Below are 13,155 nucleotides of genomic sequence, written 5' to 3' on the forward strand. Positions count from 1 at the left end.
TCAGCTTTAAGTGCAAAACTCCTAAGCTACCGAGCTGCAATTGGTACCTCCGTAATAACCATGCTGGGGGTTGTGGTTTTGTGACCACTTCACCAAAGTATTTTTATTAGTATATTATTATTGGGTTTGGTGATCTTCTTAACTTATTTATACAGCAACCTAAAGTGTACTAGGTACATGATATAGACTGGACCAAAGAAAACCATTACATTTGTAACAGAGAAGGGAACTTATGGAGCTGAATACATAAATACATAGGGATCTCAGGGTAACCATGGTAATATTCAGACAGGCACTACCTACTACAGCCACCAGCAGGGAGTAAATTCTGTGTGAGGTTATTTGGCAGAAGTAGAAGTGTGAGGGATAATAGGTTAGTATAGTCATTGCACTCACCCAGTAGAAGGAGACATAGGTATAAAGCCAATATATTATTATGTAAGGTGAAATGTAGTTCTTATCACATAACCTAACTAGAGATAGCTTCACTGAAAGCCCAGAATCCAGATTTAGAGATGTCCCCTCATCACTATATTGGAGTAAACCAAAACTCGGCATCTGAAGACACAGTGGCAGGTTACCTGCTTCACCTCATCCTGGGAGGGGGCAGGAGATCCTTTAGCCTACTTCCCAGAATCCAGCAGGACTGCTCTTTTATGTCTGTCAAGACTGACTTTGTCACAACCCCCAAATTTTGGAGAAGTTTGGATTCAAATTTTGCACCAAAAGTCCCATCTACATGGGACTTCCAACTGAGTTTAACAGCATGGCTGTAAAGTGCTTTGAAAATGTAAAGCACTACAAAGATGGTAGGTATTATTGGTTATTAAGCACTGGATATAAACTCCAATGAAAGTTTTATGTAGATAGGGCCTAAAGAAAATATTAAAATACATCTAATATTACAAAGAATTTATAAACAATGAGTCACCATCTCAATAGTTCATTGATGTAGGTTTGGACATAAAGGATTGCAACTCTGTTTATCGAATGGGATAGCATAGATTCTTAAAGATGTTTTAAAGTAAAATTCTGTTATTGTTTTTATTATCATTATTATAGCATCCATGCTAGAGGCAGCAGAGACTAAAGTTGTGATTGAATTCCAGCTGTCATTATGACTCCTGCTTTTTCATTGCTCAGAACTTCCTTAAACAAATTCCTGTTGGGTGTGAATTTTCCTAGAAAGTTTGAGTAAAATCTTTACAGCTGTTTTTGAGTGGTGGCTTTCTACAGTTATTTACTGACTGAGTTTAATTAATAAATATGTACATGATTGTGTATGAGTTTTATGTACATGCTGACCACAAAGGAATTATTCAACTGAGGAAAAATAATTAATAGAATTTGAACCATAGGGGCAGAGTTACATCTATGCTGACCCAGTTGCTGGATCGGGGCCTTTTAAAATAGATTTTGCATCCACCAGTTTCCGTAAAAAAACGACAACCTTAGATCCTGCAAATACAATGAGACTAAAGGTGTACTTAAATCTTTGTGGGATTGAGACTTTAATGTGATTAATTTTATGCACCCTGGAAAAGGAAGAAATACTTCCAAATTTGTATTTTTACCACTTTATTTGAAAAAAAACCCGAACAGTTTGCATTATTGCAAGGTCATAGTGTTTTTCTAAGGAGAAGATCATTGGAAATATTAAAAAAAAATCAAAAGAGAAGAAACACTACCAAAACACGCTATTTTTCATTCACAAGCCCTTATAGTTAAAGGAGGTAAAAAAAAGTCCAGCCTCCCCTACCACTTCGTTATGTGCTATCTGTACCCGAACCAGCGGATTGAAAGTACTGTAGTTTTGTGTCGCGTGTAATTTGATTTCAACAGCAGGGGGTGGCGCTTTGCATTGTGGTAGTTGTAGTCATTTTTCTTCGAAGCCACTATTAACTGTGGACGTGAAGAGAATTTCTGTGAACTACAATTCCCAGGGCCTCGTGGTATTTTTTTCCAGAGAACTTTGCAAACGCAATGGCGAGGAAGTTGCAAATGTCAGCGAGCAAAGGGTAATGTAGGTTTCTCAATTAAAGTAAATCAACAAGGTAAAAGTAAAACTCAAAGTGAGAGATTGCTCTAATTCTGTTTCATCATAAGGGCTGCACCTTCCGTGCACACACTATGCATGTGTGGCTTAGGTGCAGACTACAGTAGGCTAGATCTATGCAGCAATCAAGGGACGCTTTAGTTCAACTAATCTGCATAGATCTTAGTTGTTGGTAACATATTAAGACTTGTTTTGCCTCATCATGTTTTCTGCTTCGTTTATGCGAGTTATTCAATGCAGTGAGAAGTTACAAGGCTCTCCAGGAAAGTGGTTGCTTGCGCCCCATGGGAAGGTGTTTCTAAGGACTTCGCGGTGTTTTAGGTGGGGGCAGGAATTTGCTCACAGAGAATCTGTGTTGCGCCCTCGTATGTTTTTCCAAGGTGCTAAACAAAATATCTGGACCCAGGAGGGGTCCCTGAGAGCTGGGAATAAAAGCAAACAAGTATCGGTGCAAAGAAGTCAAAAAGGAGGAGCACCCGTGTCGGCTGCTCAGAAAGGTAAGTGGGCCTGTGTCCAGTATTAGTCGCAACTTGCATTGTTTTTAGAGATTGTTCCTGCAGGAACTAGCTGCACCCTTACAATTGAGATTTTAGGCAACCAGAATTGAGGAATTAAAAACTGTGGTTCCCACAGCTGCAACTCATTCTCTGGTGTACACACTGCATTGTTTTGCATGACTACTTCATACGGTGTTAACTTTTTACTTGTATGTGTATATTACCCACACACAGGGTAAAATTTCCCTTGGATTCCCCCTTACAGCTCTTCTTGACTTTATTGGGAGTGGTATCTGTGCATATGAGGGAAGAATCTGATGCATCAAGTGTTTGAGGGTGTGGGGAGGACTCTGAATACATGGCTACATTAGAGAAAAAATAAAGTCCATGAGTTGCTAATTCAAGTTCAACTTTAATGATGTTGTTAGCAATAGGGATTTTGATTTTTTTGGAAAACTTTCCTGTTGTGTATGTTTGACAGACTGGACAGTACTGCTCCAGTTGTGCAAATTTCGACTTGTATTTTGCATGTCATCACACACTTTCTAATGCATACTAAACAGCTAAGTGGCTGGCCTCTTATATTTAGACTAATTGGAGTAAGCCTAATATATTTTGTAGGATCCTCTTAAGTAACACACAGTGCCTCTCCCATCTATCTCCCCAGTTATGGCTGGACCCCCCCCCCCCCCCCCCACACACACACACACTTGCATAAGTTTACCACTACATTCCCATTCCCTTGCCTTTTGCCTGCCTGCAGTCAGCTTTTGGTTCCACCCCAGCCCTGCTGTCCCCACATCCCCATGGAACAGGAAGCCAGGAGGTGACGTAAAAGTACATTTTCCAAGCAGAGTGTCCACATTCTGCTTCTACAAAGTGCCACCCAAGTCAGATGGGATCATAGATGGGAAAACAGGGAAGATACCTGGTTCAGAGACACTGGAAAAAAATTGCAGTAACACATAGGTTGAAGGCTGATACAAATTCAAATAGACTGTTAATTAACTCTTCTAAAATCATTTTCTTCTTCCAATGCACACATGAAATTTTCTTATTGACATAACAAAATATTTTTCTTTTAGTTTGGGTGGGAAGAAAAAGGGCTTTGTATCTAATAATTTCCACATCTATATATTAGATTGATATTTTATATCAGTTTCATCAATCCCTATTTAATATGGAAACTGTAACTCACTTTTGTGGATTTCTTCCACATGGCCACAATGATGGTCTTAGGTTGAACATCATCATCCATCAGTTCAAATGGAAAAAAACTGAATGGAATGTAGAGGTGGCTCAAACTCTTCTCACTGAATTGGAATTTGTTGTCTATAAGTGCCTGCATAAATTCTATGTCCATGTCATTTCCTGAAGATTAAGACTGGCTGGGTTTAATGACCTAAGAGACAGTTTCCAAACAGTGGTCCATTTGCTGGTTGCCAGCAGAGTTGGCTGATCACATGGTACTACCTCCTACTTTACAACTGGTACATCTTAAAAATAGTGAATGCTTTCCTAATAGTGCATTTCCATGTACATAATTAATATACTGTAGTTGCCATCAACGTTGTCATTTGATCACCAGTGGAAGGGGAGGCAGTCCATGTTGTTCCAAATGGGAAAGAAGATGGCCATAAGAGGCTTTGATGTGGTCCATGTTTGGAGATCCCAAGTTTGAGGTGTCTCAACTAGGTATTAATCCCCAGGAACTGCCTTGGGCATTCATACTTCTTTGCTTAAATCGTCAATAGAATAAATACAATGCTAAACCATGTAATCTTATTTCTCTGAGGCCAAAGAGATTCCATTTTCATTGATAGACATAAGTGAGTATCAGAATGTAATGTCTTAAGATCTTGAATGATTTGAGCATCCGTCAAGCAGTTACAACATGTAGCTTTTATTACAGTAAGCCAATTTAGTTCCCTAAAGGCTCTAGCAGTTTTTTCTGTTTAGTTCCACTACTAGTGAAATAAAAATGAAATACTTTGCTTAGAGGTAGAGTAGGATGAGAGGGCTTTTCTTGGAATTATAGTAATTCAGTTATCTATTTCTAACATTATTATTATTTATTATGGTTGTAATTATGTAATGAATGATGACAGTTCCATCATATGATCCCTAGTTCCTCCCATTCATTCCTTCGAGCAAGAAGTGATTGTTACACAGCTTCAGAAAGTGAAAGGACTTTTTTCTTTGGACAAAACCTTCTCAGGTGTTAAGGCAGCTGTGGAAAGTGGGAGGAAAAGAGGTTATTAAAGTTTCCTCACTAATTTGAACTTTGCTAAAAAGCACACCTTATAATCCACACAAATTGGTGATCTCTTCCCACTTCTCAAGCAAGCTTTTATAGCAGAGGTTGTAATGAGGTCTCATAATAAGACTTCTTACTCTTGTACACGATGAAATATTATAAATAAATTACAATTGACTAAATAAAGGATATGCTTTTGTGGCATCTTTGCCATTTATAGTTCACATATTTGATAAGTCCTCATTCACAGTCTCTTTGTCAGTAGTGTTGACTCTTTTCCCCATACTTTTGTTAAAAAAAATTGCTATAAATGAATGTTAGATTGCAACTTGAATACTTTGCAGCTGAAAATGTATTACTAAAACTTCAAAGAAAATGGCTTTGTATGTCAACGTGAGAGCAATAGCACAGGTTGTTCTGGGTTTAAACTCATTGAAAGGTTTAAAAAAAATTCTGCTGGAACTGACAAACTTTTCATGGTCTCTTTATTTTACTGCTGAGGCATAACAGAAGGAATGGACTAAAAGCTGACTTTTTCCCCCTTATCAATATGAGACTTACTTACCAAAATGCTAATTGAATCTTAGACTGGCTCAGAGAAGAGAAGAAAATTATTTATATGATACAATTATGCTAATCTTATTAACTGACATTGTAACTACTATATTTTTTGTCTCTATTACAGTGAAAGAAGCTGGAAGGGATTTCACCTACTTAATAGTGGTACTCGTTGGGATTGGTGTTACAGGTTATATAAAAAGCCCATATGCCCTATAAATATTTTGTATTCATTATTGTTCATCAGATTAGTTTAGTTCTCATTTTATTTGCTTTTGTTTCCCTCTATTTCAGGTGGTTTGTTCTATGTGATTTTTAAAGAACTATTCTCTTCCTCCAGTCCCAGTAAGATCTATGGCGATGCCTTGGAGAAATGCAGATCTCACCCAGAGGTTGTTGTTCAAACCTAAATTACAGTTTCACAGTTGAACAAAAGGATTTCTTATTAATTGCTGTTTTCCATGCTCTTTGAATGGAAGATTTGAACCATTAAGCTCCAAAGAAAATTCCAGTTGACTCAGTCACACACATAATTCCACTCAATATAGTGGGGAATTGGTGCCCACGAAAGTACATCATGTAATTTCTGACTGCTTTCTTCACCAAATGGTATACTCTTATTATTTATACTGTGGTACTGCACAAGAGTCTCATTAAGATCAGAACACCATTGAGTTAGGTGCTGTACAGATATTCAGGAAGACATGCCCCCCTCACCCAAAAAACTTAGTGTAATTTGAAACAAAGGGATTTTAATAAATAGAAGGGAGGGAAGGATGAAGTTAACAGTAATAAGACCATGAAGTTGTGTAGGATAGCTAGATATAAATAAAAATCAACTCAAAGCTAGACCTTAAAAATCACATTTTCAGACAAAGCCATAAATGTGTGTAATAGCCTTCCAGACAAGATTACTAGGGTGTCAGTGGGATTCATCTAGAAATAGCAAAAATATTAGAAAGATAAAAATAGAGAGATATACTTTGGAATTAGGCTTATAAAAATGATAACCTCATTCCGGTGGCATACCACAAAATCATGCTTCCTCTCTGATCTGACTAAACTAAGTTTGAACACCTGGCTGATTTCTTGCTGTGCTTTGGAACCGGATTTATAGAAATGACAAAACCTTTTGTTTGTAGTTTTTAATAAAAGGAATCATTGCTATTTAGATTATTAGATTACTTTTAAAACTGAAACTTTGAAATACTCCGAGGCAATGTCTCTGATGAGATGGGAGTGCATTTTTGCTTTTTCTTTCTTTGTATAGTGTAAACCTGGGAAGACTAAAGTAAATAATATACATACAGTACAAGTAAAAGTTAGAATTCTGTCAGCTAAGATAGATGCCCATAATGCAGATCTTTATAGGATTTTAAGGATAATTGAATTATTGTTTCATGTTCTTTATGTATATAAATCTCCCCACTGTATTTTCCACTGAATGCATCCGATGAAGTGAGCTGTAGCTCACGAAACCTTATGCTCAAATAAATTGGTTAGTCTCTAAGGTGCCACAAGTACTCCTTTTCCTTTTGCGAATACAGACTAACACGGCTGCTACTCTGAAACTGGTTGATAAAGAAATCCATTGAAATATAGAAATACTATTTGATATGAATCTGCTGCTGTCTTCTAGTTTGTTTCCTAAATTCTTGGGTTGTCACAATCAATAGTATACGAGAAGCATTTGGTGAAACGAAAATGATTTCAGATGAGGAGGTGGGATGACGCTGGAGTATGTGTTTGAATGTGACCCTTTAGACATGCTATATCTCATCTCTGTTCTTTTTCTTAGGTAATAGGTGTTTTTGGTGAACCCATTAAAGGTTATGGTGAGCCAACACGACGAGGAAGACGACAGCTTGTCAGGTACTGTTTGCATTTGTTCTGTACAAACACCTATTTCTGCAAAGACGCTTTGGGCCAAGATTTACATCTAGACTAAATTAGCTGCATAGGATATATTTGAGCTCTGTCATTTATAAAAAAGAACTGAGCAACCTTTTTTGTAGGGCTGCTTACATGGCACATAGCAAGTGTTTTCTAGGGTTAAAGAACATTTGAGAACAATTTTAGGTGGAAGATTTTTTCTAAGTTCATCTTTCTGAGGGCTCAGAATTTGAGTTATTAGGGTTACAAACACAGTCACAATGTTTTTCATCTTCTGTTTATAGTTGTGCTGATCATTTAACTCACAGAATTATTTGTATAAATTGTAAAGTATTATAGTGCGGTCTGTTTTGTTTAAAGAGTAGCTAGACCCTGTCCTGAACTGCCACCTAGAAGAGCATTTTATTTTTAAAGGAAGAGAGAAGGCTGGAAAAGGGTTTTTTTTGTTTTTTTTTTGTTTTTTTTTTTTTAAGGCAGTCAATGACAGGTTTATTTTCCTTCTCCTAACTGTAAAGATGCACGAAGGTCCTCTGTTCCAATTGGTCTAATTCCTTCTCCTGTAAGACTGGCAGAAAACTAAAGAAACACCTTAGTGGTAGAATACTAAAATGAACATGCTGTGTAAAAGCTTTAATACGATACAGCAGAATGTCTGTTTATGTCCAACACTGACCACTTTTCAGTCATATAGTTCTTCACATTTGACACTACGCACATACTATACAGTAATCATTTTGATCTCCGACAACACCTTTGAAATGGATGTAGTCCTCTGAAAGCGTGAGAATGTATTACATTCCCACTTCTCTCTTATTTGTCATATTCACTTGCACTAGCTCTTCTTAAATTAAATTATAAGCACTTTGGGGGCATGGACTTCTTATGGCTTAGTACGGTGCCCAATGCGCTTAGATCTCAATCTTTATGCGGGCCTTTGGGCTTCAGTTTACCAAAACGGATTTAGTGTGAGGCAGATTGATGGGCCTGCGTAGAAAAACTGAAATTGAAGGGTTTTTTTGTTTTTTTTAAAGGAAAAGAATTCTTCTCCCACTTAAAGATTTTTTTTTTTTTTACCAGATTGTGTGTCAGAAATGCTGTTCACAGTTGAGCTGCTGAATACTAAAATGTAAAAGGGAAGTTTTAAGCATCTGTCCATAAAAACAGGAACTGTCCTTCTCAGGCCATAGCTGACTGAAGAAGTAATTGGTTCCTATGATTTCAGTTCCAACTTTTTGCTAGCTGTGCATTTTTTTAAAAGTTATTTTTGAGTCAGGACTTTTGAGGAAGGTTGCAATAAAGTCTGTGGCCTGACCCATGATCTCATGTGTCTCAGAATACCTATGGGCCTGCTCACTGGGTATAGTTTTGGATCTCTGGCCTTTCTGAACCCAAAGAATGGGGAAGTCCTTCATTAGCATAAAGGAAATTAGCATCTCCCAATGGGATCTAATTAGTGACCTCAAAAGAAGTAGCTCCAAGCAGGAGGAACTAGCTATGTAGTGCCACCATGCCTGACAAAAAGTCCTGGCTTATCCTACACTCCTGTTTGGCTGTTGAGTAGTAAGAGTTCAGCAAAATGAAACTTTTAAGATTTGACATCTACAAGCAAGTAATCTTTAATCGGCCACCAAGTCTATCAAAGTTTAACTTCAGAGCCAATAAAACCACTGGCTTTTGTGTTGTTGTTGTTTTTTTTCTTCTTCCCTGTGTACTGGCTTCCTGAAGCTGAATAAAACTGGAGTCAACCACCATTATGCATAAGCATTAATTTGTTTTGTTTTCCAATATTTAATAGTAGAGTAACATATCTACCTCTGCATTCTTGCTCTTGATTTTAACTCCTAACAGACGACTGATATTGAGTGCACATCTGTACGGCTAGAATCCACAGAATTGATCTGAAAATGGGACCAACACAGTAGTTGCTCAGATACCTAAAATGGTCCTATGTTAAACAACTTTTCTGCCTAAATGATCATGCCAGTGTCTCTTGAAAGCACTGGACTACATACTACGTTCCCTCCCAACATAGCTAAGCAACTTTTCTAGGTGAGAGTGTTAACTCAAATACAATTCATTAAAATATCAAGGCAGCCACATAATTTTTAAAAAAGTGCAGTCCGGCACCTTTATCTTATATCTAACAAGTGAGTTAAGACCTTCTGTCCATACAATTACAATTTGGCATTGACATGTAGGTAAGATCACACATTGAGACAAAATTGCTGTGAGTACAGCTGTTTCACTTCACATAATCATGCCTGTAATGTACATGGTTTCTCAAACTGCAATGCACAGAATGTGTAACATGTTTTCTTGTTACTTTTTCTTAGTCACATTGAGTATGTAAAAGATGGATTGAAATACATGCGCTTGAAGTTCTACATTGAGGGCTCAGAACGTGGAAAGCAAGGGACAGTCCATGTGGAAGTGAAAGAGGTAAAATTGTCTCAGTTACAGACAACCAGCATCACCTGATGCTTAAACTACTAAAGGGGGAAAAATAACCCTTGCATGTTTTTCCTTATTACAGAATCCTGAAAGCAGAAGATATGAGTACCGTTACATATTTGTGGACATTGAGGCCTACCCTAGAAGAACTATTGTAATTGAAGATAATAGATAGTAATTTGATTCTTTCACTGTGCCAGTTCTTGAATAGTGCTGAATGATGCACAGTCAGTGTACAAATGAATGCCGAGTGATGCACAATCTTACTCCCTTACTTACATCCATGGAATCTCATTGAAGGCAGTGGGGTTGCACAGGTGTAACTGGGCCAGTAGAGAGTTGGTCACTATCAGTGTATTTATAATGGAAGTATAATAGGATTTGAAGTGAACCAAATTTTAAAGTAGTGTCATCCTTTATGGCAAAAAGGCATGAGATAGGAAAGAATAGTTATACAACTAATTTAATGCTGGATAATATTTCTACTCAGAACCCCTACTATAGTCTTCCAACATTGCAGAATTTTTTTTTTTTTTGTTTATATTTCACAACAGCACTTCAATAAAGAATGACATACAAAATCTAGAAAACTACATGTTCATTTATGTGCAGCCTGTGTGTTTGATAGTGAGATAAAATAACAATGCACAGAGACTTTATTGCAGATGCAGCTATGAATATGCATCACAATATTGCATGGCCTGACAAGATGAATTCAGATGAAAGGCAATAAAATTTGGTAGTTTCCAAATAGAATGAGGGAGGTACAAACTTCTGAGCTAGTCAGACATATAGGACCTGGTCCTGGCGCTAACCAAGCAGAGGGGAATTGATTGTAGTACTCAGTACTGTGGGGATTTTGGGCTGCAAAGCAGTCCCTACATAGCTATGGGGAGTAGTTGTATGGCAGAACTTCATAGTGCAGCCACTGTCTATTAAATGGAAAACAATGCCAGTTTGGTACCAGGTATCTCCTTGATCGTCAGGTGCTTTAGAGACCAGGCCAAAATGACTAGTAAAAACCTTCAGAGCTGCAGGTGTTCATGCTTCAGTTGTGGTGCCCTTAGATGTGAATCTCTTTCCCCTATTTGATGAGGCAAATATCTCTGTTCTTCAGCAGAGGCTTAAGGGACACTTTTTTTGTTTAAATGACCAAAAAAAAGCCAAATTGATTCCTCCGCTCTTTGCTTCGCTTCTGTACCATGCTCTGTGCCACAGGATATGTTACAGGCTAAGGAAGAGGGTGTTTTTTTCAAATGGGAGCCTGTGTATAATGAGGAGGCACAAACCTCATACTGGTGAGATGAGGGTTAAGGAGTTGCTCTGGCCAGGGGAAGTCACACCCCTTTGCCCCCGCTGGGCCTGATCCCAAAGGAGGGAAGAGTTCAAAAGGGAGCAGCTGAGTCTAGGCTAACTGAACAGAAGAGCAGTTGGGTGCTGCAGCCTCCAGCAGAGAAGCCACTGGGGCTCCGAGCAGCCAGGCCCAGGCCTCACAGTCAAGTTGCTGCAAGCCTTTCAACAGTAGAGGCCAAGGGTGATGAGTTGCTTCAGATAAGGGAAGATGCTTTGGAGCATGACCTGAAAAGACAGTGAGGGGAACCCCCAGACCTGTGGCACAGATGGAGGAACAGAAATGGGTAGGAAGTGACCCAGGGAACAGGCATAAGGGCATCCACCCTTAGGCCATATAACTGGACCATTGTTTTGAAGGGTCCTGGGTTGGAACCTGGTGCAGCAGGATGTGCTCGCATTCCCCTATCCCCAACCATCGGCTTTCGCCCTTGGGCAACACCACCATTGGCTCTAGCTGCTAAGCCAGGCAGCCAAAACTCTTGCCATTGGATGACATTATCACTGGCTCTAGCAGCTAGGCAAAGTGGCCACAGACTCTCGCCAGCAGTCTGGAGTATTGCCACTGGGCAGTACTGCTGGCCTGAAACAATGCCCCCAACATTCTTTATATTAGTGGTTTGTATAAAATTCATATTGAATTTTTTCATGGTTGATTTTACTAGTTGAAGGAGCATATATCATCCCAGAATTAAAAACACACTGAAGATTACTAAGGAAGTATAAATGTTATATCCACATCATACTACAGAGTTCAGACCAAGTGCACAAAAGGGAATAGGGCAGTTTGTGCGTGTAAACAGTACCATGAGCTGACTAGGTTGATGGTCCCTTGGGAAAACATAGGGAAATAATTCCAATGAAACAACTTACTGCCCCAAACATACTCCATAAATGCCAGTTTATTGAACTCAAGTGCAGGAAAATGTATCCATTTTGTCCAGCATAAAAATGTGTTACCAAAGCAGCATTTAAAAACTAGAACATAAAGCTAGGCTCTGAGGGATTCCATACTTGTGCAAAGGAAGCCAAGAATGCATCCCCGGAGGTGCATCCCCTGCATATCTTTAAAGCTGTTACTTCATGCTTTTTTAAAGTCCAAAGTAGTTTAATGAGAAAAAAAAGAATCGGAATTTATTAAGTGGTGTGCTATTTTCTTAAGATTTATTTTAACAAATTAGGAGTTGAGGTATAACCATTGATTTAATGTTTAGTTTTTTTTTCCCTACAGAAGCTGTATATATTCTTTTTGGCATGACTACAGATTGAAAGTCTCAAGTAAATAAAATAGAGAGAAAGTGATACTGAACAAATCTATTGACTGATGTGGCTATTTTTATGAAGTCCACAGCTAACAAAGGGAGGGTTTAATAGTCATGATATATAAACTCCACAGCAAAACAAAACCTCAGGCAGGACTTCAAAAAAATCTCTCCATGTTTGTATCTATTTATTGAAATATATACACTTGTCACAGTTTCCGGGTTAGATGTACCCCCGTCTCTCTCTGGGTCTCAGTGCACCCCAACAGGTGACAAGCCTCAAAATTTCTCGTCTCTCTCGCTATAGTTGTGTGATTCTCCACTTCTAGACCAGGACCTGTGTTACAGATCCCTGTTTGTTAACCAGGATTAGCTCAGCAAACCCAGTTTAAACTCAGTTCCTGCAGTTCTGCGGTATGGGAGCTGAGACCAGTGGTACATACACAGTGACCGTACAATCTGAACATGGGTTTTTAAATTGATTACCTACCTCAAGCTTACTATTCCTGTATTGGTAGCTAAATAAGACCAACTTCTTCAGAGTCCCTCTGTAAAGTGTCTTTGGTAGCCATTTCCCTGAAACTGACTCCCCACCCCACTTCTCTTTCTAGAGAGTGACAAAGGGTGGGATTCAAAAAGGTATTTAGTTAATAACAAATGGAAGTCAAGTAGCTAAATACCTTTGCAAATCCCAATTTTTTAGGGTCCTTCTAGTCCTTAAACTTAGGCATGAGAAGTCTCTTAACATAGAGCCAAGGCAGGTAGGTCTTCCCAGTTAATAGCCCGGTCCCTGTTCTCTTAACAATCCTGAAGTGGTTTACTGGGAGGTAT

The 13,155-nt window shown here is 38.5% G+C and overlaps 1 protein-coding gene across 1 annotated transcript; it reads left to right on the forward strand.

Annotated features, from left to right (window-relative positions):
- Window positions 1-1,955: 1,955 nt before the first annotated feature.
- TIMM21 (translocase of inner mitochondrial membrane 21) lies at window positions 1,956-10,287 on the forward strand. Its single transcript, XM_074944720.1, has 6 exons — window positions 1,956-2,553; window positions 5,496-5,558; window positions 5,663-5,760; window positions 7,167-7,240; window positions 9,595-9,700; window positions 9,795-10,287. The coding sequence occupies exons 1-6, from the start codon at window positions 2,259-2,261 to the stop codon at window positions 9,885-9,887; spliced, it is 729 nt and encodes a 242-aa protein (XP_074800821.1). The 5' UTR covers window positions 1,956-2,258; the 3' UTR covers window positions 9,888-10,287.
- Window positions 10,288-13,155: the final 2,868 nt, after the last annotated feature.

This window comes from Natator depressus, chromosome 2, assembly GCF_965152275.1.
Source record: "Natator depressus isolate rNatDep1 chromosome 2, rNatDep2.hap1, whole genome shotgun sequence".
NCBI classification, from domain to species: domain Eukaryota; kingdom Metazoa; phylum Chordata; order Testudines; family Cheloniidae; genus Natator; species Natator depressus.